This window comes from Fundulus heteroclitus, chromosome 9 (assembly GCF_011125445.2).
Source record: "Fundulus heteroclitus isolate FHET01 chromosome 9, MU-UCD_Fhet_4.1, whole genome shotgun sequence".
Taxonomy (NCBI): domain Eukaryota; kingdom Metazoa; phylum Chordata; class Actinopteri; order Cyprinodontiformes; family Fundulidae; genus Fundulus; species Fundulus heteroclitus.
In genome coordinates, this window is record NC_046369.1 from 19,414,255 (window position 1) to 19,438,491 (window position 24,237).

Consider the following 24,237-nt stretch of genomic DNA (forward strand, 5'->3'; position numbering starts at 1 on the left):
GACTGGAGATATTTCTTTCAAGTCTCCAACCAGTTGCCTTTAATGATTTTCAAGCAAAAAAAAAAAAAAATCTAAAGGTAACGCTCATTATCTTTGTTGAGTCCTGGTGATTATTTTAATCTCTTCAGTTTACAAGATGTGTCCAGTTCATGTTGAGCCACAAAGAAACTTTCACTCAAATCATTCCAGAACAACCCAATGTGACTGACAGATGCAATTCCAATTTCCAAACTTCCAGTTTGTTTTATTCAGCTCATAATGTTTACAATGTGAAACCCAGGCGATTGCTTGAAGTCACTGACTTGCAACCCTCTGTCTTGAGTGAGCATGTGGCGACAGACAGTGCAAAAAAACTGGAAGAATCCTGCAGCAGAACCAGGCTCAGAATGAGCGACTATCTGATGTGACCAACTCAGATTATGAGGTTGTTTTCATGGATGTAAGCATCATTGCCTCTTAACATCTTAAGACTCGAGAAATTTGGTCCAAACATAGCTTTTAGATACCTGAAAAAAGGCTGAAAGGTGTTTTAATCAGTTGTAAAACTCATATACAGCTCTGTCAAAAAGAATATGTTTGAAGAGAAACTGATAATTTTTAATCAAAAAGCTTATAGACCACAATTCTCGAGTCTTATGTATTATTTGGTTAAATACATAAATCCTTTTTTTTTTTCAAATGTAGTTACATGCAACATGTTTGACATCTGCCGTAAATAATAAATTTTGTCTCTCTTTTGTAGGCAGGTGAGCTTATAGGGTATTTTCCCCACCAGATAATTTCGTTAATGTAAATTAGCACACATAGATTTGTTACAAAATAATTTTAACCTATGTGGCCGAAAAAATACCCATCATGGGTTGTCTTAAAACAGTTTTAATTACAAGTTGTAATTTGATTAAATTTTTATACTAAATGGGCCTTTTTGAATACATTAAAGACACTATCACTTTCATTTAAACCTAAGTAAGCAAATACAAAAATTCACGACTAAAATTTACATTTCGTGATTTATTATCTCGCCACAGCAAAGATCAAGACAGGTTCAAGAAGCGCTGCAGACGCAAATTGAGTGATACTTGAGGGCTGTGGTTAAAATGGGGCGGTGCTTTTATTTTGAAATCCCCAGTCACGGACTAGTACCGGAAGCAGTTGTAGATCACAGTCGTTTGGTCCCGGACTCCCAGTTTCTGCTCCGCCATTTTCGTGAGCGCCAAAGGCATCCAGTGCTAATTCAGTCAGCCGATCTGGTCATACCAGCCTTCTTGGTTTGCTGTAGCAAATTTAGGTTTGTCTGAATCTTCACCAGCGCAACAAAATGTCGAGCGAGCAGGGTGACAATAACGCCGAGACAGCTACCGAGCAGCAGCAGCAGCAGCAACAACAGCAGCAGCAGCAGCAGGAGTGAGTCCATTCATCGACGTTTTCTTTGTGCTAGCTAGCTAGGTCACCGGGCCTAACGTTTTGTTATAAATGCTTATATTTATATTGTTCAGCCGAAGAATACGGATTGCGTTAGCTCAATTTTAACCATGTTATTTTTTTTTTATTTATAAACCGACGAGGTGAATATGTCTATATTTTTGTTGTCTGATTTAAATCGCAAAAAGGGGCCTGAGGCTGGGACCCGTCTACTTGCTGGCGCCATCTAAATCACAGGGTTAATTCGGCTTGTAGTTAGCGCAGATGCTTGATCACGTTAAACGTGTTAGTTTCACATTTAGGGGAGTTAGAAGACATTTCCCTTTTTTTTTTTTTTTGCTCCAGACTATAATTGTTTTATTTGTCCCATTTCGTTATTGTGCTAGGCTTACGCTTAGGGGCCTTGCCATGTGGTTTAAGCGCAGACTAGAAAAACTCGCAGCCTCAAGTTATTTTAACAATGAAGTACGCGTTTTTCTTTTAGTAGTGGCCTCTGATGGTTATTTGCTTAAAACTTTAATTTTACATTAATAAAACTAATAGTTGAATTTAAATATATTTTTTTGTTTTTTCTGCTGCAAGTGTTGCTGAAAAATAGCTTTTAAGCTGAACTGTTGTTTACATTGATTTGTTTATTTGTGTATTTTATTGTTTTTGCTTCAGGGAAGTTAATGGGAAACCCAAGAACGAGTCCAGTTCAAGCAGGAAGGAGAGACCCCCCAAGAGAGGCGGAGGGGGTCGCTTTGAGCCCTATGGCAACGTCAACAAACGATACCGAGTGTTTGTCAGCAACATCCCCTACGATGTGAAATGGCAGGCCCTCAAAGACCTGATGAAAGAGAAAGGTAAGGCGCTTCTGGGCAATACACTTGAATATGTCCCCGTCTTCCTAGGGATCTGGATTCCAGGGTCAAATTTGTTTGACCGCACGGCGGCGTCTCAGTGCCCCTTTTCAGAGCGGTACTTCCGATGTTTGGGAGTCATTGGGAACATCGCCACAAACTAAGGAGTTGTTGCAAACTTGGACAAGTGCTTTGCACCTGAAGTGACCGTGGAAGCGTCACCGAGGCCCTTTGTAACCTTTTGAGTTGATTGTGGAGGTTGGACTTGTCAAAGCAAGTTGACTAATAGGAAAATCCCATGGATTGGGATCTTGAATTGCCTAATGGGGTTTAATCTTAATAAGTGACAGGGGGAAGAAAAAAAAAACGGACACAAGAAGATGTATTGAAACAAGGAACAGCTTTGTGAGCTGGAGTATGAAACCTACCTGTATACGTTGCAATTCTGTCAAATGTTGGAAACCTGTCCAATCATAAGTAGGCCCTGTGCAGCGATTTCTGAAGTCTGCTAAGACTTAAGTTAGCTTTTATCTGCATGAAGAGTTGAATGGTTACGGGGTACCGGCATCGATCACATGTGTCATTAGCCATGCAATGAACTGTTACGTTAAAGAATGTCTTAGAGAGAACCGTCGTTTTTGGAGCACGGTGGCGCAAGTGTTCGTTTTCTGTCAACTGTTGAGTTAAATTGCATTCTCTTTTTTTAGGTGTGACCTTGACAAGCAAGTGCTTTCTCAGCTGATCTCCATGTTGTGCCGCACACAGCTCTTGGGCTGGGGATGTCTGTGGGGTACAGGTCTACAAAACAAAGCAGCTTCTTTTTGTACTGTCCTTGTTTCGAGAGGCTTGGTCACCGACGTCCCTTTTGGTGAACAGACACGTGACCCGGAACATTGGCAGTGGTCGCCATTGATTTGAAAATGGGTATTTTTATAAATTTTAGTTCCCCTCTTCTGTGTTTTTTGGGCTACTGGAACAGGCTTGAAGTTAAAGAAGAATCCTTTCCCCCCCCTCCAAGAATTTGTCGTCATTAAGAGCCAGGGTATTTCTGCAGTTGTAGATCTCTGTTTAGGCTCAGCTGATGGGAAGGCTCTGATGCTTCAGCGCGAGAGGCAAAGCGGCAACATTTGACACAGCGCCACTAGGTTTGCCCCGAAATAGGCCGGGGATCTTGAAATTGCACGGTCAGCAAACGACAAGGCGATGGTGGTCTTCACTGTCTCAGTCAAATCAGAAGGGCAGCTGGTCATTCCAACACTTGGTTTCCTCAATCTATTGTTGTTTTCTGGAGAATTCTCACAAGGACAGACTAAGAAGTCTTATCACACGTATGTTTTTTTTCTAAAGATGGAAGCTTGATTTTTGTAGACCTGTACCATATTGTGCTGCTGAGGTGCTGGGGGACAGCTCAAGACTAGCAGTCGGAGCTCAGTGTCGTCGGCCTGCCTCCTTGTTTCTGCTCTAAACCCCCATTGTTCTCTCGGCTTCTCTCCCCTTGGTGTGTGTCGTCTCTGGAATCTGATTTGTAGTGGGTGAGGTAACGTACGTGGAACACTTAATGGACGCAGAAGGCAAATCGAGGGTAAGTGCAAATACATCCAATCAAAATTCATGATTTAAACCTAGACAAACGTGTGTTTGTCAGCCTTGGTTTCTTTAGCCATACTGCTGGGAATTGTTCAGAAATAGAAACCCGGTGGAGTTCTTGAGACGGTAACGTGCTGGAGGCGTGTTTTTAGGTGGTGTTGTCTGGGCCACCCTGAAGGGTTGATTCCTTTAAAACAGCATTACTTGTATTCAATCCTGCGGAGTGCATTAGCTGACAATTTCCCTTTTTGGTTGCTGGTTTTGCTCCTTATGATCGTAAGGGGTTTACTCGGCAGGATGTCGCTACAAAGCTGTTAGATGGTTTTGTTAATCGTAATTCATCAAACCGCTTTATTGGAACAGATACCTTTTTTGTAAAGATAATGGTGTGGAAACCTATCGTACTGTGGAGTTTCTTCCTTTTGGAGGCTTTGAGAAGAGAACCAGGTTTTTCACTATACCTGCTTTCACTGACTGGTCGGGGAAAATTGTCAATCTAATTTACGTAGCGTTTGCCAAAGACTATAAGCTCTGTGTTTCATGTTTCCTTGTGCATGTCGTTTCTGTATTTTTACATGTTATTTTCAACAACAAAAAAACATAATTTCTAATTTGATTTATTTGTTTTTTTGCTGTGTATTGCCTGTTCTGACGACTTCAATCAAAAGGGTTGTGCGTAAGTACACTCCAGTTACTTTCACAGTCACCTGTGCATATAAGTTGATAAGAGGAAGTAGCATGCAGCACTGCTCATTTGAAATGTTTCCTTTTAGCGTTGTTGAGTTCAGGACGGAAGAACTTATGAAGAGAGCGGTGGAAACGGTCAACAAGCACAACCTTAACGGACGGCCTCTTAAAGTGAAGGAGGTAGGCTGCAGGGGGACAAAAGGGAAAGACACATTCTGGACGTGTCGTTCTCTAGAGCCACACTCTAAACGGCTTGGATGGTGTGTGTGTGTTTTTTTTTCTTTTCTTAGGATCCTGATGGCATCATTGCTCAGAGAGAGATTAGCAAGTCTCAGCAAGGCGGAGCTCACCCCGGAGGCCATGGCGGGATGGGAGGAATGGGTGGGATGGGGGGCATGGATCGACCGGGACCGGGAGCTCCCATGGTCAACATTCCTCCCAGCCTGTTGAACAACCCCAACATCCCCAATGAGATCATTCACGGGCTCCAGAGCGGCAGGATTGGAAGCACCGTTTTTGTGGCAAACGTGAGTCCTGTTGGTATTTAACACAAAGGGCCAATTTTGAGAAATGAAATGCATTAAATAAGGCAAATGTTTGGAAAGACAAACTTGATTAAAGTAAGCCTAAATCTAAAAAAAAATTTCAGTGGGTTTCTTTATTTTCTTTTGAGAACTTCAGCAGCATACGAAGCAATTTTCTAACCGCCGCCATGAATTGTCGTTGCAGCTGGATTACAAAGTGGGATGGAAGAAGCTGAAAGAGGTGTTCGGCATGGCCGGGGTTGTGGTGCGGTCTGACATTCTGGAGGACAGGGATGGGAAAAGCAGAGGCATGGGCACGGTGACGTTTGAAATGCCCATCGAAGCAGTCCAAGCTGTCTGTATCCTTCATCGTATAACGCACGTAATTCTTCCCGTTCATTGGCTCCTGGCCTCGCTTGTGTCATTTCCTTAATTCTCTGACAGCTATGTTCAACGGCCAGCTCTTGTTCAACAGGACCATGCATGTCAAGCTGGTATGTTGTATCGCTCAGCCTCGCTTAACAATCACCCTCCGCTGCAAAGCTGAGCATCGTTTTTAAATCAGTTTGTTGTGTCTTGGCTGCAGGATGAGAAATCCCTCCCTAAAGACTTCGGCCAACCGGACAGAGGGTCCGCTCTTCCCCGTAAGTGCACTTTAAACATCTGTTTCAGGCTGACGATTTGAATATACCAGATAATTCTTGAATTATTGTGGTCTAAATCACACCAGCAGTTAAATAAAAAAGCCTCCTGTATCCAATGTTCGAGTGCTTTCCCTCGCAGGGTTCATACATGGTATTACTGAGAGTTAAATGTTTCTATGGCATCTAGTTCTATGAAAAAGCCCCTTTTTGCTGCCAGGATGTTCAAGCTTTACCGTTTTAACCCTGAAACCAGGTGGCCTGAGTGGTATTGGTCTGGGCCTGGGACCCGGCGGTCAGCCTATCGATGCGACCATGCTCAACAGAGGAGGTGGCGGGATGGGGAACATGGGCCCCGGAGGTAACCAGCTCTGGTTTTCTTTACCTTTTTTACATGAGGCAAGCGAAACTTACACTTACACTTTTCTCCCCCGTCAGGAATGGACGGTATGGGCTTTGGCAATGTGGGCAATCGCATGGGAGGAGGTAGGTTCTAAATCTGCACCAGTAACTTGAACCGTCGTGAGATTAACTTCTTTACTCTTTTCCATGAGCAGCAGATTTAGCATCAGTGTTTCCTCAACCTTTTCAGGGATGGAGAACTTTGGCGGGATGAACATGGACCGTTTCGGGTCTTCAGGAATGGGACGGATGAACGGTGAGTACGGGTGGGAGACTCGCTGAACACTCCAGAGCAGGCGTGGCACCCCCCTCACGTCTCGCTGGACGTTTCTAATAGTTTCATCTCTTGCATTGTCAGAGATGGACCGTGGGATTGGTGGTGCTTTTGACAGGGATTTTGGGCGAAATGAAATGGGAATGTCTCGCAATAATTTGGGAGACTCCTTTGAAAGAGGAATGGGTTAGTACTCACTGGATTGTTCCAAAGCCCCCTGAAAGCCGTTTTCTGAGCTCCGGGTGATCATACCGCGCTGTGTTTGATTTCTGCAGGAAACTCCCTCGGCATGGACCGCATGAACTCCGGAATGGACCGCCTAGGGGGCAGCTTGGATCGCATGGGGGGAATGGACCGGATGGGCATGGACAGGATTGACCGCGTCTCCGACCTGGACAGGATGGGCACCGGCTTTGACCGCATGGGCTCTGGGATGGACCGCCTGGGGCCGGGCATGGACAGGCTCGGACCAGGCCTGGACCGCATGTCGTCGAGCATGGACCGCCTCGGCCCCGGAGGGTTCGACCGCCTCGGCCCGTCGAGTCTGGATCGCATGGGAAGCAGCATGGACTTTGGCTCCTCCATGGGCATGGATCGCATGGGCAACGCCGGGCTCGATAGAATGGGAAGCAGCTTTGACCGCATGGGGTCCGCCGGAGGGCTCGAGCGTTTCTCCTCCGGGGGGCTTGACCGGATGGGCTCCGGCATGGACCGGATGGGATCCGGAGGGGTCGGCGGTCAGTTTGATCGCGCTGGCGATATGGACCGCGGGTTCGGCGGGAATTCCTTCGGGGGAGCTGGAGCCGGAGGGCCCGTGGGCGGAGGAGGCAACATGAGAAAGGGATGCCAGATCTTTGTCAGAAATGTAAGTTTGCACAACCGAGGTTTGATCTAGAGAGCATTTAGGTGTCTGCGGTTTAAACTTAGACTGGGTTTTGTTTTTCAGCTGCCTTTTGATTTCACCTGGAAGATGCTGAAGGACACCTTTAATACATGTGGTAAGATTATATTGTTTCAGAAGAAAAATTTAAAATTACAGGTTTTGTACAACTACATTTCTGATCAAAGCCTTGTTTTTTTTCCTTTTAATGAACAACCCGCGTTCTACTTTGTCTCCCCCCAGGAATGGTCCAGTATGCCGACATCAAGATGGAAAACGGGAAATCCAAGGGCTGTGGCGTGGTGCGTTTTGACAACCCTGAAACCGCTGAGCGCGCCTGCAGGACCATGAACGGCTATCGTCTGAGTGGAAGAGAGATTGACGTTAGGATCGATAGGAACGCATAATTCAAATCTTCGTTCGTTATGTCTCACACATTCTTGATAGAGAGATTGGTCCCTCAATTATACATGGTTTAGTAGATATCTGTAGAAGTTGTTTTTTTAAGTTAGCAATTTTAGTTAGCCGATTGTAACAGTAGATGTGTTCTACTTTTTAGTGACCAAACAATGTTTTTGTTTGTTCTCTTTTATTTTCTCTCGCATCACCTGTCCTGATCTTTGTCCTATAAGGTGTTTTGCTAAATAAATCTCAAGATGTATAAAATGTTTTGGCTCTGTTTTGTTTTAATAACCTAGCTAAAAGGCAAGGGGGGGGGGGGGGGCTTATTGTTTTGACACTGTACAGATAATAAAACAACAAAATAGACATGTTGGCAGAACGTACTTCCTCAGCAAATGGTTAAACTATTTAATATAGTTCTACATTCATGTCACCTGTGTAGCACCTAATCACTTAATCAAATTCGTAGTAAAATTATATATATATAAATAAATATATTTATATATATATAAATAAATATATTTATATATATATATAAATAAATATATTTATATATATATAAACTTTGATTATATATTTTCTTTCTTTCCATGATGGCTAGTGAGGCACTGCCTCCCTGACCGCACGTCACTGATAAATATATAAAAAATTGTGTCATGAAGTTCATTCAAAATCTGAAGGCGGTCCCATCTTTGATGACGTAGAATGTCCGTGCCGGAAAGTTACATGCATGGTATTCAAGATGGCGGCCCCCTTATGTCAGTGTTATCAGGTGAGTTCTCGGGACGTTGTTAATACTCCAGGTTTAAACAACATAAAGTGGCAGAAAAGGGGGAACATTATGTTTTAATAGTTCCATTTATACAGTCGGCTATTGACGTGGTTTGATTTAACCGAGCCGGTTAGTGTAGCAGGAGCTAGCAGCGTTAGCTCTAGCCGACGGGATTTCTGAATATCATTAGGACTTGGAGCTATATTTAATTAAAGAAAATAAAAAGTATCCCCATACTGTTGCTCCGGGTTTTACATATTGTTCTATTAATATGCTTTTCAAGAAGTACCATTCTTCATATTCGGAGTTCCGTTGGCAGTGCGAACTCTTTAAAGTTGGCAGTCTGCTGAAGTTTGTGTGTCTGTTCAGATATGTGTAAGAAGAGGCTTGGTTGCCTTCCCTTCTTCTCACCTGCTGCTCCCGAACAGAACCAATGTTTACAGGATATGTGGGCTCCCCTCAAGATCTCCACAGGTACCAGCACCTCACGCCATATCTGCAACGAGCAGCCTATATTATTAATGCTAACAGTGTCTCACAAACGTATGTACAAGTACAGCTCCAAAATGTTGACGAGTAGTTAAATATCCTTTCTTACTCATTTCAGAAAGTGAAGCTCTTATGCTACAGATTTAGTTAATGCAGTGGGATGAATTATTACTGTGCTTTATTTCCTTTAATTTTGATGATTGGGGCTAGCAAATAAAGAAAACCTCAGGTTAAGTTTCTGAAAACCAGATCATTATGTAAGATCGGTGTAATAAAAATATATTTAAACAGAAATGTCAGGCTTATGAAAGGTAAGACATGAAAATGGAGTCACAGTGACGTTCCTAGTCAAAGTTTCAGCTTAAATTCGTAACACAGCTCTAATTGTAGGTTTAGGTGGTTTTATGAAGTTTCTACTCGGCGGGAGAATTTGCCAGCCGCAGTTCTTGGATTTTTATGTGTAGCACAGATTGAAAGCTTTTCTCGCCCCTCACTTCTCAGTTATCTACTACTTTTTGTTGATTTAGCTCATAAAATCCCAGAAAAATACTTAGATTTTTGTGAAAAACTTTAAGCGCCATGAATACTTTCTCTAAGGCATGTTTATTGGCCGTTATTGTGAAATATGTTATGTGTTTTGTCTCTTTTTGTTGTTTTTTTCTTAATTCCCTTAGATCTACTTTAGATCTGAAATGAAATTATTCTCATTTTGCTGTGCCTCAGCCTCCTCTTCTTCAGGTGCGGTGTATGTCGGGGGAGAAGGGCGGAGGGAGAAAAGGTTTCCTGGGGGAGTTTTTGGATAACATCAAGCAGGAGCTGAACAAAAACAAAGAAATGAAAGAAAACCTCAAGAAGTTTCGGGAAGAGGCCAAAAAACTTGAAGAGTCCGACGCGCTGAAGCAAGCTCGGAGGAAATATGTTAGTATCTCCGTCCGAACGAGGTCACTCACGCTCTGTTGCTCCTTGGCCTCTAGTGTCTTTTGACTATTAATCTGCTCGCCTTCCTCTTTCTAGAAAACCATCGAGTCAGAAACGGCGAAAACCTCCGAGGTTCTGAAGAAGAAATTGGGTACCATTTCTGAGACGGTTAAAGAGGTGAATGGGAAATGCTTCTAAGCTCGTTGGAGCCTCTGTTTTTAAAAGATCTGAGTTGATGCAGACTGTCCTCAAACATGCGTGCTTCATTTGTGTGGCTGGGCAGGGGCTGGAGGAGGTCAGTCGTACAGAGATTGGTAAGAAAATCAAAGAGGGGATGGAGGAAGCTGCCAAAACAGCAAAGACATCTGCAGAGAGCGTCTCCAAGAGTGGAGAGATGCTGGGGAAGACGGGTGCGTTCAGAGCGATATCTCAGGTATGCACTGACAGAGGGATATTTAGCTTTATTGCATCCTGACCGTAGGTCATTCTACCATCCTCTCTTCTCTCTCTCTCCATTTTCCCATACTTACAATAAATAACAGGATTTGTGTTACACTGAGACTCGGGAATCTCCAAAACAGAGTCTTCCAAGTGTTGTTTCTCATCAGCCGCTTATGAATGTGCTTTAGAGCGTGGAGAGTGTGAAGAAGGAGATCGGTGACCTGGGCCAGACGGGCCCATACAAGCCTCCGGCCAGGCTCCGGAAGAGGACAGAGTTCTCCTCCAAGGGCGCCGGGGATGAAGGAAAAGTTTTCGAAGCCAACGAGTACGTGAGTGCCCACCGAGTCCTCCGGCACTGAGCGGGATGAGCCCCCCCCCATGTTAGAAATGGGTTCTTCCACTCGTTTTGCTTTGAGCCGTGCGATGAAAATGCACAGAGTGCAAATGGCTTACACACCAAAATAAAGATCTATGTCCACCTTTCTAAGATGTTTTATCAGAGTAAAGCTTGTTGATCTCTTGTGGCGTCTCCTGAAGATGTAACCTATAGTTTACCGTTTGTCATTTATTTGATCCGGGGATTTTCTTTTCCATGCTGATTTATAACAGGTAATAATGTCCAAAGACGGCTCTAAGCGTTCATTTCTGTCTCCTTTAGGGAAGCTATGGGCGTGGTGCTGCACAAAGACTCTAAATGGTACCAGCAATGGAAAGACTTCAAGGACAACAATGTAGTCTTTAATAGTAAGGAGTGTTCACCTTAAATATCTCATATAATTTTTTATTGTGTTCAGATTGGTGCTCTTGGGACATGCTTGAACATAATCCGTTTTCTGGTATGCAATGAATATTATTCGGACAAGTAATATATATAAGAGTTTCTAATATTAAGTTTCTCTTTATATCTGGGTTCATATGATGCCTTGAAGTGTTACAAAAAGAACTTGATTCTGGCAGTCTTCATTTTGTCTCACAATGACACCAATGGAAGTTTATTTCTATGGTTGAACTTAATGGAAGAGTTCTGGATATAAATCTGCTGCGTTTAAAGTTAAAGGGCCATGATTTCTTTTTTTTTTTTACTGTCCGTGTCCCTTTGTGTTGAACTCACAATCCATCAAACTTTGTTGTCTAAAGGGTTCTTTGAGATGAAGATGAAGTACGACGAGAGCGACAACGTCCTCATCAGAGCTTCCCGTGCTGTCACGGACAAGATGACCGACATCATAGGTACGAGGCCGATGGTTCAGATATGCAGTGATCAGACCCAGCGATCTAATGAGAATATAATGCTTCATAGTAATTCTTATTATTGCTTCCCTGTCTCTTTTATTACCAATTAGTTTTTTCCCGGTTTAGTCTCTATAGAGGTCGCCTTTGGCGTTGTATGACTTGTATTTTTCTTCTTTGAGATGAACCGTTAAAACCTGCTTTTTTGTTTTTATTTTAACGCATCCTATTTCCTGTGCATTTTCTGTTTAGGTGGTTTGTTTTCGAAGACAGAGATGTCGGAGGTTTTAACAGAGATCTTGAAAGCGGATCCTTCCTTTGACAAAGATTCTTTCCTGAAGCAATGTGAACGAGATATCATCCCAAATATTCTGGAGGTGTGTTGGGGGACGACGACACGACAGCACAGCTTTGGTCTATAAACTCAGTGTGGGTTTTCTGTCAGGAGGTTTGATTTTTGTGGGTTTAAATCTGATTTTGGAATTTGAAGCATATAATCATCCATCTATCCTCCCCGTCATCTTTGCACGTTCCATGGTTAAAGCTGGTGAAATTTGCATTTATACTTTATAAGTGGAACACAACTTGACTGCAATATCTGGAAATTAGAGTAAGGAGCAGCACTGATAAAAAATAAACAATCTGTAGGAACTAAGATAAGATTTTTCTCCCTCACATATGTCTAAACATGTTTTTTTTTTTTTTATTGTTGTACAGGCGATGATCAGAGGGGAGCTAGAGATACTGAAGGACTGGTGTTATGAAGCGGTAAGGGCATCAGTCCTGGGGCAGTTACCAAAGACCATCATAGAATACTGTCCATAGCTCTTAATCACATCACCAGAGGATGTGCGATTCTTTTAAAAATGTGTTTTAGGGATGTAGTTTATCATCTTTTTTTCCTCCCTTGGTTTACAGACATACAGCCAGCTAGCACATCCAATTCACCAAGCCAAAGCCATGGGACTTCAGTTCCACTCCAAGATTCTGGACATAGACAATATAGACGTAAGTTCTTTTAGACCCGATTCCTCTAGATCAGCATTCAGTCCCAGGCGATCCGTACAGTGAAACATAGCGGGGGGTTTCAGATCCACCTGTAATCCATAGGTCCACAATTTGCTCTTTTGAATATTCTGTGATTCAACTCAGCGAGCGGCGATTTAATTTTAGCTGCAGGTGTCAGAGGATACCACATATTGTTATAATATGCTGCAGGAAGTGTTTATTCCCTTTACAGAGACAGAGAGAACATTTGATGATGTTTTCCCACCACAGGCTCGGCTGCAGGTTGCAGAAAGACCGAGACATAAATATTCAGAAAAATCCAGATTAGAGCACATATTGTTTTCTGTTGAAGTGTTAACAGATCCAGCAGCTGTCATAAAACCTCAGGCTTTATCTTCCAGTACCGTGAAACTCCCGTACCATATAATAATCCACAGTAATAGATTCGGTCTGTCTACACGTCTTTGTGCTACTTGAAGAAATTAAGATTGCCGAGTTTGATCAGTACTTGCTTTGAAAACCCAGTCGGTGTAAGGAAGCCATTTGCTGTTTTTATTTTCATTTTGTTTGACTGCACATTTAGGATTTGCTTTCAGATTTGGCCTAATAAACAGTCTCTATAGGAGGGGAGGGGCAGACGCAAATATGTAACACTTAATTAACAAACCGAGAGGTTAGGAAGGGACATTGTGTGTTAAACAGCTTCCTGCACAGCCTGAAAAATTATGGAACTAATTCTCAGTATTTTCCAGGCCTGAGTAAAAAGACAATGAGGGTAAAGAAAAATGTTTATCTTTCTACGCCCTATTCTATCTATGTATAAATGTTGCTTCCTTTCTTCCTTCTACATTTGTTTTTCTTTCTCCCGTTTCCTTCTGTTTGCCCTTCCTCTTTACGCCTCCTTTTCTCACGTCCTTTTCTTCCTTGATTCCTTCCTTTCTTCTCTTTCTTTCTATATTCTTAGTTCAGTTTGCACATCCTTCTTATTTTTCCTTCTACCTTTCTTTCCTTCTTTCCAGTCTTTAACTTCAGCAGGTTCCACATTTAAAGCCAGACTATTACTTTTCATCGTGAATCTTTTTTGTATTTCTTACAATATCCATAAAATACTCTGATGTGTGTGTGTGTGTTGAGCTGGTCGTAGCTTTCTTCTCCCTGTGAAGGCCTCTCGGGTTCTGTTAAGAAGGTCTAAAAACACAAGCTTGGGTTCTGGTTATTGATATGGATTATTGTTTAACTTTTTCTGTAATATATATTTTGTTGTTGTTTCATGTTTTTCCTTTTCTCCTGTCCTCCTCCAGCTGGCCATGGGGAAGATGATGGAGCAGGGTCCGGTGCTGATCATAACTTTCCAGGCTCAGCTGGTCATGGTGATTCGGAACACCAAGGGAGAAGTGGTGGAGGGGGACCCTGTAGGTGAAACCACCAAACAGAAACCCTCACCATTGTTGTGTCTTATAACTGCCATATGATCGAAGATCACCCATTCGTCGAAGAATATGGCTGAAAAGCCGCACGTTTTTCTGCTGTGATAGAAATCAAAAGATGGATTTTAGTTGTTAGTCTCAAGCTGGGGATACACTACATGATTTTCTGCACAATTTCACCCTCTAAACTCAAGACAGTTGGGGAAAGTCTGTGTCAGTCTGCACTAGTTGGTCGGCACTAAAATCTAGAGTCTGCAAGTGTTTGAGATGAACCGACCCGATCTCAGTCACACTCAGTCAAGAACGTCAGAATTTTTTTAAGGTGCTTCTGGACTCAGTCGGGTTGCGTGATTTGATTACCGACCCAACCGCAAACCCGCGTCGCCGACGGCCAATGAAAAAAAGAGAAGCTGCAACAGCACTTTGAATCATCTTGTTACTGAAATGTGCTTTATAAATAAACTTGCCATGCAATACGGCAACAGCTGCGAGACAAAAAGTAAACAACCTTTTCAGAATAAGCCAAACAATTCAGTAAGTCATAAACCCGTTCCAAACTCTCAACGTGGATACAATGAAGAATAAAACCCTTCAGCCCTGAAACAAAAGCCCAGCCTGTTAGTCTGATCTCCTCCTCTTCAAAATGTTTGACGGCTGTGGAAGTGGCGCTGCGTCTCCGGCTATAATCGCAGCGTTTGGAGGTCAAGAGAGAGCTGTGACGTTTAATATGTGTACACATTACATGGGAACGGCATGAAAATAGGTTGTCCTTGGCACAAACAAGGGTTGTAAAAACTCCATCACTGCACAGATTAAGAACGTAGGTGTTGGCCCAGGACGTTCTCCACAACTGTGTGTCGCTAAAATGATTTGCAGCTAATTTATCTGCAGTATTCAGTGCGACAATGAAATCCCATTTAGGTGTTCAGTAAAGGCCTTTATAGGCCTAGGAAAAAAAGATCCAGATTCTTTTATGAGCTGTAAATCTGCCATGTTACTCCCTCAAGGAACCTCCGGCCCGTCATAAATGCCAAAGCGATCACTATAACATGTAGCTGGCACCTGCCCAGTTGTCTGAGTACAACAGCACTCCAAGAAGATTAAAGGTGGATGAACTATTCAGTTTTATGTCTTAAATTAAAAGGCCACCTGATGCCCCGCGTGGACTAATCGTATTTCTCCCAGCACAAGGTCTTGATGTAACTCGTGGGAAACCGGAAGCTTAACAAGAATTTCACTGTGAGCAGATTTTATAGAAAAGCCCTGAGATTGCCACAGACGTGAGATGGGCAGATTTTCTGTGGGTGAAAGGGTTCTATGCTGTCTGGCAAATATATAGAAATGTATGCATCCTCTAGATCTAAATAAGTAAGGGAAAAGCAAATAAGAGGGTGGGAAAATATTTCATTCACTGCAAAATCACAACTTAAAATAAGTAAAATGTTCTTAAAATTTGTGTATTTGTCCTTAGTTTGAGCAGGTAAATAAGATGATTTGCCAATGGAACAAGATTTTTGCACTTAAAATAGGAACAACTCATCTCCATCATCTTATATCAAGTGCAGGATGTCTAATTATCTTATTTTAGGGGTGAAAATACTCATTCCATTGGCAAATAATCTTATTTACCTGCTCAAATCAAGGACAAATACACTAACTTTAAGAACATTTTACTTATTTTTAGATCCGTTTTTGCAGTGTTCTGTCCTTTTTTCCGTCCTGTCTTTGTTTCTTGTTTGTATTTTTTATTATTTTTGCAGGCTCCATATTTGTAGGCGGACCACTGTAAAAACACCTGCGCAGTTAATTTAGCGTTGCATATTTTAAAATGAATGAGAAATACTGTAAACCCCGAGGGGTCAAGTCTCCACACATCAATGCGACAAACAAGATGTATCGGCGTATGAGCGGTTTACATTTCGCTGCATTTGCTATTCTTTTGTAAACTTGCGTAAATATGTTCCTTTTTGTTTTAGGATAAAGTGCTCAGGATGATGTACGTGTGGGCTCTGTGTCGAGACCAGGAAGAGCTAAACCCATATGCCGCCTGGAGACTACTGGACATCTCTGCTTCCAGCACTGAGCAGATCCTCTAGGACTCTTTAAAATGCACAAAACGCACAAACCCAGGGAGCGAACGCCGTACCTGACCAGGCCCAGAAGCTGCCGGGAAAGATGAGAGGGAGGAGAAGACTTGTAGGGATCAGCAGATATGGCGTGGGCTTGTTTCACCTTACAAACACTGTGGAATAGTGTTGCTAACCGCTGTAGGTGCCTCACTGTCATTTTTGTTTTATTGTAATTTCTTTGGGATAAACCGATTTTTTTTTTTATTTTTTATTTTTTTTCCTTGAAGGCCTGAGTTGTTTGTGGTCGTTCCTCTGGCTCACACTAGAGGGCAGCAGGCAGCCAAAAACATTCACCTGAAGTCATTTTCTGCAGCGTGGACATAGCTCACATTCCTTTCCTCCCAGGCATTATAAATTTATTAAGATTTATCAGTTTTATTATGCCTGACAAAACACTATGGAAATGTAGGTATTTTGTTGCCCGAATTATGTCGGTTTGGCTTAATTTCTTTAAAGCTGGTTCCTCTGTAATCGGTCCGTCATGGTTTTCTCTCCCTCAGATTTGTTGTCATATGTTGTCAGAGCCAATCAGAGCTCAGCTGTCCTCATCATTACTCTTCTGTGGTAATCATGCTATATAATTGTTCCACTGTCAGCGAGTCTATATTTATTATGAAAAATAAAATTAAACAAGTTTTCTTTCCCTAGAACAGACAAACATTTTCATTGGAGCTGGTTGAACATTTAAATTGTGTTTTTCTTTTGGAAAAAAGATTTATAAAAAAATAAAATAAAATTTAATCATCTGGGAGGGGTAGACCAGAGCATGATTCCTTTACTTTAAAACGTGCTGGCTTTGGGCACTGAGGTGTATGCCACCCCCCCCCCCCCCCCCCCCCCCCCTCACCCCCCCACCTGCAGCAGCTTTACCATGATAATGTTCTTGTAGTGGGTGGGGGTCAATATTTATGCATTTTTGGTTTGACAAGTCCCCAGCTTACTGTCAACTTAGGACCTCATCATCAACAACAATAAATTGTTCCATCCTGCCGTTCCTTTCAGTGTTTACTGGCAGCATATTCTTCAACCTTCAGTGCTTCTAAAGGTTAGAAGTGTACATGTGTTTAGTTTAGAGCTCCGCATGGATGCTGTATCTACCAGAGCCATATGGCTCCCTGAATAATTAGAAGTTCAACGCTGCTTTCATGGATATGAAAAAGGCCATAGGACTAAAAATGGTAGCCTCAGCCTTTTCTCTTTGCATGTCTGAAAAAAAATGTTTCTGAAAAAGAGAAAAGGCCTTTATTATTCATTCATTAGAAAGGTCAGATAGTCCTCACACGTTTCTCATATGACCTTTTTTGTCCAAAAACAGAGTTTTTATAGTTTTTGCTTTACACAACAGTGCCTTGCAAACAAAAGTTTTCCTTTTTCCTTTTATTTCTAATCTGCAAATTTAAATATATTTTTTCAACTTGAGTGATAGAGCAAGATGAAGTGGTGCATGCTTGTGAAGTGGGGGGAAATTATGCATTTTTTTCATTTTATTATATATATATATATATATATATATATATATATATATATATAAATTGTGAAGTCCAAGGGGATAACAGCTGACAGATCATAGATGAGATAAAGCAGGGTTAGTTTATGAAACACAATGTCAGGCTTTGACCCTTTCATGGAGCACTGTTCAGTCCATTTCAGGTAGAGATAGACTGGTAAGAGTGCAAATCTATGTTCACCTAGACCGGCAGGCAGAACATTAATCGGGGTAGCAGCTGATTAACTGAAGATCAGGTTGAAACGTTGTGATAGCATCATGGTGTATAGATTAATTTCCTCTGCAGGGAGAGAGAAATGGGCCGGAGTTCAAATCAAAGCTGTCTTTATATCAAACCTGTTTCCGTCTTTAAAATACGTATGACTGAGGCGAAAGATTACATTCCAGCAGGATGATGATCCCCATATAACGGCAACTTTTGCAGCATTTCCAGCTACGAGTCTCTGGAGCAGTCTCTATGAGCTCGCCGCATCTTGCACTGCGATTTTACCCATTCTTTATGGCTAAATTGCTCCAGCTCCTTCCTGTTAAATGGGTTTTGCTTGTGAACAGCGATCCTAAAGTCTAAACACAAATTTCCAATTGTATTGAGGTCTGGACTTTGATTAGGTCATTCCAACACATTCAAATGTTTCCCAGTAAACCACTCAAATGTTGCTTTAGCAGTATGCTTGGGGTCATCGTCCTGTTGGAAGGTGAACCTCCATCTTAGTCTCAAACCCCAGGCAGACTGACAGGTTCTGCTCCATGATATCCCTGTATTTAGCACCATCCATCTTTCATTATATATATATATATATATATATATATATATATATATATATATATATATATATATATATATATGTGTGTGTGTGTGTGTGTGTGTGTGTGTGTGTGTGTGTGTCATTTCACTTCACTAACCATAGACTTTTGTGCAGATCCATCACAGCGAATACATTTAAATTACAGATTGGGATGTTACAGAATAAAGAAAAGCCTATGGGGGTGAATACTTTTGTGCAAGGAGATGGTTGAGATCATTGCACGTCCCGGTCCAAATCCAGTCTTTAATCAAACTGAGAATCTGTACCAAGACTTGGAAGTACTTCTGATACGCTGAGCGTTCACTCTGGCTGAGCTGGAGCTAATTTTGGAAAGAAGAATGGTGAAGATGTCTCTAGATGAGCGAAACTGTTGGAGACATAATCCAGGAGACTCGTGGCGCTGACTGCAGCGAAAGCTTTTCAGGAAATATGAACTCTGGGGGGCTGAATGAAGATGTTAAAAACCATAAATTCTTTCCGTATTACTTCACAATTCTGTGGCTCTTTTATGGTCTAACATTAAATCCTAATGTGCAGTTGTAATGTGGACTAGCTCCAGGCGTATATTTTCAAGGCGCTGTACATCGGTTTGCACGTTTTATGCAGGCTGTAATATGTAGTGTACCCTTCTCGGCCATTCAGGACTTGGTTGTCCGTATCACTCGAGCAGAGGATAACTGGACTTCTTCTGGGTCTTGTAGTTGTCAGAGAACTGGAGATACTACCGGGATCAGAGGTAAAACCGACTAATTGCATTATTTTTCAGGCTTTTCACCAGCTCTAAAATCCATCAAGAATCATGCCAGTTCTTCAAATATAAGATGTTCATGGATATTTTTGATTGTTAGTAAAAGATCAAATAAACTAAAACGTGTATGATTGCAGTTTTCCTAATGAATCTGTTTTGGTAAATTTGTATGTTTTCATTCACAAGACATGACACCTCGACACCTAGACTGACGTTTAATCATTAACTTGGACGTGTGTGGGTTTTTTCTGGACTGAAGAATTGATCGAGCGCCTTGAGGGCGAAGGTGATGGGTGCTTTATAAACAAATGGCTGCGTACCTGCGTTTGCACATGTAGCCCAGCACCTCCATGTTTCCAACGCTGTCCTGGATGATGAATTCTGACTCTTGCAGGGCTGTGCTGAGGCTGCAGCTTCCAGCTGAAGCGCTCATCGCTCATGGTGCATCCCTGATGCGTGCTCTCGTTTATTCCTGCAATATTAATCTACAGTCCTGCTCACCATTATTGGCACCCCTGTAGTTTAAGTACATATAATGGAATATTTCCTGAAGGAAATTCATCAAGTGAAACAACATTTTACTGCTGATAGCTTGTGCTTGATGCAAAACAGCAAATGATAAAAAACAGTTAAAAAGATAATCATTATGAGGAAAACAAAGAAAAACATAATGTTTACCATGTCAATGGTATTGGCACCCTTTGCTGCAAATCAGTATCAAAACCCAATTTGGCTCGCCTGTTGCAAATCACAAATGAAGATCACTTGTGATGAACTGCCTCCACACATGTGACATGAATTAACGAATGAATGATCATGTTGGTGCTTTAAAAGGCACCTGTTAGTCCATTTTCGCATGTGACAATCGTAAAGACAAAGGAGCTGTCTGAGGACACCAGAAATGCTATTATTTGTAAGCACAAGAACTCCAAAGGGTATAAAGCCATCTCCAAAGACCTTGGTATCCCTGTTTCAACGGTGCGTCATGCTATGAAGAAGGTTTCCAGGCATGGAACTGTCAAGAACCTCCCTGGACGTGGGGGGAAGAGAAAAATAGATGACAGGAGTCTTCGACAATTGGTGCGAATGGTGGAAAAAACACCACGTCACACATCTAAAGACCTAAAGAACAACTTGGAGCAGTCTGGTGTGATTGTTTCAGCAAGTACCATACGCCGCACACTAAAGAAAGTGGGGCTTTATGGGCGGAGGCCAAGGAAGACCCCATTGCTAAAGAAAAGAAGCTTATAGATGAATATAAGAAACGTTTGGGGGCTGTCATTGCTGTCAAAGGCTGTGCAACCAAATATTAGGGAGGGGTGTCAATATTAGTGCACATGCTGGTTTTCTGTTTTGTCCTTTGGAATTAAAATATTTGTGTTGAAATGGCCATTGTCTTTCTTAAATTACTTTGGACCTCAAATTGAAAGATCCTGCTGATATAAGTTTTCAACATTTCCATTTATTTCTGAAGATATTCAGTCAGTTATGCAAAACAGGAAGGGGTGCCAATAATGGTGAGCAGGACTGTACATAGCATATTGTGTTTTTCCAATTAGGCCAGCAAATCAATGTTGGTCCCATTTGACCACGACACTTGTTTTGTCTTCATGCGTGCTCTTGCTTTTACAAAACTCGTTGTAAACTGCAAATAGAACTTCTTAAGGCCTCCTTCTTACCACTCCTCCATCAAAAGCACATCTATGGACTGCATGACTAATAGTTGTCCCGTCAACCTGAGCTGGAAATGTCTGCACCTCCACCACGGTTACCCTGGGCCTCTTGCCTGCTTCCCTGATAAACGCTCTCAGTTCAGCTGGATGCCCATCTGTTGGTGGCATTTTATTCATGTTTGGGACAGATTGAAAAGTGATGTATAACATGTTGGGATATACTTTATTTCATCACCTAATCCTGCTTCAACCTCACCACTGCCTGACCTTTCTGTTGTGTTCCTGGGTCCCCATGATGCCATTTGTTCACTAATATTTTCTAACAAACCTTAGGGGAATAGCTGTATATACATTCAGATATATTCAATTCAATTCAATTCAATTTTATTTATATGGCGCCAAATCATGAAACATGTCATCTCAAGGCACTTTACAAAGTCAAGTTCAATCATATTATACAGATTGGGTCAGATTATACAGATTGGTCAAAAATGTCCTATATAAGGAAACCAGTTGATTGCATCAAAGTCCCGACAAGCAGCATTCACTCCTGGGGAAGCGTAGAGCCACAGGAAGAGTCATCTGCATTGTACATGGCTTTGCTGCAATCCCTCATACTGAGCAAGCATGAAGCGACAGTGGGAAGAAAAACCACCCATTAACGGGAAGGAAAAACCTCCGGCAGAACCGGGCTCAGTATGAACGGTCATCTGCCTCGACCGACTGGGGTTACAGAAGACAGAGCAGAAACACAACAAGAGAAACAAAAAAGCACAGAAGCACACATTGATCTAGTAATCTGTTCTACATTAGATGGTAGTAGCGGGTGAGCCGTCTTCTCTGGATGATGTCACAGTTAACAGAACGCCAGACCAGGTGTACCTACTATGAAGAAAAAGAGAGAGAGCAAAAAGTTAAAAGCTGAAATGACGACAGTCATTTCAATGTAATACAATGCAAAACTGGAGAACAGTAGACTGAAGAACAGTAGAAATCAGTAGAGTGAGAAAATTAGACCCTGATGTCCTCCAGCAGCCTAGGCCTATCACAGCACAACTATAGAGATAGCTCAGGGTATGAGCCACTCTAACTATAAGCCTTGTCAAAAAGGAAAGTTTTAACATTTGTCTTAAAAGTAGACAGGGTGTCTGCCTCACGGACCAAAACTGGGAGTTGGTTCCACAGGAGAGGAGCCTGATAGCTAAAGGATCTGCCTCCCATTCTACTTTTAGAGACTCTAGGAACCACCAGCAGACCTGCAGTCTGAGAGCGAAGTGCTCTGTTAGGAACATACGGGGTAATCAGAGCTCTGATATATGATGGAGCTTGATTATTAAGGGCTTTATACGTTAGAAGGAGAATTTTAAATTCTATTCTTGATTTAACAGGAAGCCAATGAAGGGAAGCTGAAGACTTCGAACTGCATTTTGTGGACTTCCTGATAGTAAAGAATTACAATAGTCCAGCCTTGAAGTAACAAATGCATGGACCAGTTTTTCAGCATCACTCCTGGACAGAATGTTTCTAATTTTGGCGATATTCCGGAGGTGAAAAAAGGAAACTCTGGAAACCTGTTTAATATGGGATTTAAATGACATGTCTTGGTCGAAAACAACACCAAGATTTTTAACTTTATTACCAGAGGCCAAGTTAATGCCATCCAGATTAAGGGATTGATTAAGAACTTTATTTTTTGAAGACTCTGGCCCAAAGATTACAACTTCTGTCTTGTCAGAATTTAAATGCAGGAAATTTAAAGTCATCCAGCTTTTGATGTCATCAAGACATGACTGCAGTCGAAGTAACTGATTGGATTCATCAGGATTTATGGATAAATATAGCTGAGTGTCATCAGCATAACAGTGGAAATTAATCCCATGCTGTCTGATAATTTTGCCAATCGGAAGCATATATAGTATAGTATAGTATAGTAAATAGAATTGGTCCAAGGACTGAACCCTGTGGTACTCCACAAGTGACCCTAGAGTTTGGGGAAGATTTATTATTAACATGAACAAACTGGAATCTGTCCGACAGATAAGATTTAAACCAGCCTAATGCTTTCCCCTTAATCCCTACAGTATGCTCAAGTCTTTGTAGGAGAATATTGTGATCAACTGTATCAAATGCAGCACTGAGATCTAACAGGACAAGTATAGACACAAGTCCATTATCTGAGGCCATGAGAATATCATTGGTGACCTTCACCAGAGCTGTTTCAGTGCTATGATGAGCTCTGAAGCCTGACTGAAACTCCTCAAGTAGGTCATTACTTTGTAAATGTTCACATAGTTGATTAGCAACTACTTTCTCAAGAATTTTAGATAAGAAAAGAAGATTAGATATAGGTCTGTAATTTACTAACTCATCTTGATCAAGAGATGGTTTCTTAAGTAAAGGTTTAATAACAGCTACTTTAAAAGCCTGTGGTACATATCCATTTACCAAGGATAGATTAATCATGTCTAAAATAGGACCACTGATCAGAGGGAATACCTCCTTAAACAACTTGGTTGGGATTGGGTCTAACATACAGGTAGAAGGTTTAGATGAAGCTAAAATTTTAGATAGCTCAGAAAGCTCTACTGCTTCTAAACAGTTCAGACACTGCGCAGGTTCTAAGGATTCCTCCAATGCTGCCTCACTTACTGAGCATGAGGTAATCATGTTTGGGAGGATGCCAATTATTTTATTTTTAATGGAATCAATTTTATTTATGAAGAATCCCATAAAATCATTACTGCTAATAGCTAAGGGAATGGATGGATCAACAGAGCTGTGGCTCTGGGTAAGTTTGGCAACTGTACTGAAGAGAAATCTAGAATTGTTCTTATTCTCCTCAATTAATGATGAAAAATATGCTGCTCTAACTCTGCGAAGGGTCTTGTTATACAACAATAAACTGTTCTTCCAGATTAAGTAGGATTCCTCTTGGTGTGTAGAGCGCCATTTTCTCTCCAATTTCCTAACACTGTGCTTCAAGGAACGCAGCTCTGAATTAAACCAAGGAGCCAGCTTCCTGTGAATAATCACCTTCTTTTTCAAGGGAGCTACATTGTCTAATGCAGAACGCAATGACAAAGTCATACCGTTTACAAAGACATCTGTTTGTGAATTGGAAGAAACAACATTGCTGCCATCTACAGGGCATTTCTGCAATACGGAGGATATTAAAAAGGGGACAGATTCTTTAAGTTTTGATACAGCATTATCCGATAAAGATCTACTATAATGGAACCCTCTTTTGGGGGTGGAGAACTCAGTTAGATTAAACTCAAATGTTATTAAAAAATGATCAGATAGAACAGGGTTGTGAGGAAATACTGTTAATTCTTCACAATCAATGCCATATGTCAGCACAAGGTCTAAAGTATGGAGCCAAGAGTGCGTCGGTTTATGCACATTTTGAGCAAAACCAATTGAATCTA

At 41.7% G+C, this 24,237-nt stretch overlaps 2 protein-coding genes across 6 annotated transcripts; both read left to right on the forward strand.

The window, feature by feature from the left end:
- The first annotated feature begins 1,159 nt into the window (after positions 1-1,159).
- Positions 1,160-7,927, forward strand: hnrnpm (heterogeneous nuclear ribonucleoprotein M). 4 transcript variants are annotated; one of them, XM_012877871.3, is made up of 16 exons: positions 1,161-1,404; positions 2,086-2,267; positions 3,794-3,846; positions 4,520-4,527; positions 4,625-4,718; positions 4,829-5,065; positions 5,268-5,421; positions 5,507-5,556; positions 5,649-5,706; positions 5,960-6,064; positions 6,142-6,189; positions 6,296-6,361; positions 6,464-6,565; positions 6,655-7,244; positions 7,326-7,377; positions 7,503-7,927. In XM_012877871.3, exons 1-16 carry the CDS (start codon positions 1,319-1,321, stop codon positions 7,664-7,666), a joined length of 2,049 nt encoding a protein of 682 aa, XP_012733325.2. In that variant the 5' UTR covers positions 1,161-1,318; the 3' UTR covers positions 7,667-7,927. The 4 variants fall into 4 exon arrangements, with proteins under 4 accessions (XP_035997082.1, XP_012733325.2, XP_035997081.1 ...); XM_036141188.1 differs by having other exon boundaries at positions 1,161-1,398; XM_036141189.1 differs by lacking the exon at positions 6,464-6,565 and having other exon boundaries at positions 1,160-1,404.
- Positions 7,928-8,354: 427 nt separating this feature from the next.
- timm44 (translocase of inner mitochondrial membrane 44 homolog (yeast)) lies at positions 8,355-16,743 on the forward strand. Of its 2 annotated transcripts, none has more exons than XM_012877928.3 (13): positions 8,355-8,433; positions 8,803-8,907; positions 9,646-9,840; positions 9,937-10,017; positions 10,124-10,273; positions 10,470-10,606; positions 10,940-11,025; positions 11,419-11,511; positions 11,764-11,888; positions 12,229-12,279; positions 12,430-12,519; positions 13,821-13,931; positions 15,923-16,743. In XM_012877928.3, exons 1-13 carry the CDS (start codon positions 8,392-8,394, stop codon positions 16,040-16,042), a joined length of 1,386 nt encoding a protein of 461 aa, XP_012733382.2. In that variant the 5' UTR covers positions 8,355-8,391; the 3' UTR covers positions 16,043-16,743. The 2 variants fall into 2 exon arrangements, with proteins under 2 accessions (XP_012733382.2, XP_012733383.2); XM_012877929.3 differs by having other exon boundaries at positions 9,661-9,840.
- Positions 16,744-24,237: the final 7,494 nt, after the last annotated feature.

Bases quoted from the DNA above. Each gene is read 5' to 3' on its own strand.
- timm44 (XM_012877928.3), top strand. From the start codon at position 8,392: ATGGTATTCAAGATGGCGGCCCCCTTATGTCAGTGTTATCAG. The intron at 10,607-10,939 runs GTACGTGAGTGC...TGTCTCCTTTAG, and splicing joins AAAGTTTTCGAAGCCAACGA to GGAAGCTATGGGCGTGGTGC. The intron at 11,512-11,763 runs GTACGAGGCCGA...TTTTCTGTTTAG, and splicing joins CAAGATGACCGACATCATAG to GTGGTTTGTTTTCGAAGACA.
- hnrnpm (XM_012877871.3), top strand. From the start codon at position 1,319: ATGTCGAGCGAGCAGGGTGACAATAACGCCGAGACAGCTACCGAGCAG. The intron at 6,065-6,141 runs GTAACCAGCTCT...CTCCCCCGTCAG, and splicing joins GGGGAACATGGGCCCCGGAG to GAATGGACGGTATGGGCTTT. The intron at 6,190-6,295 runs GTAGGTTCTAAA...CAACCTTTTCAG, and splicing joins GGGCAATCGCATGGGAGGAG to GGATGGAGAACTTTGGCGGG.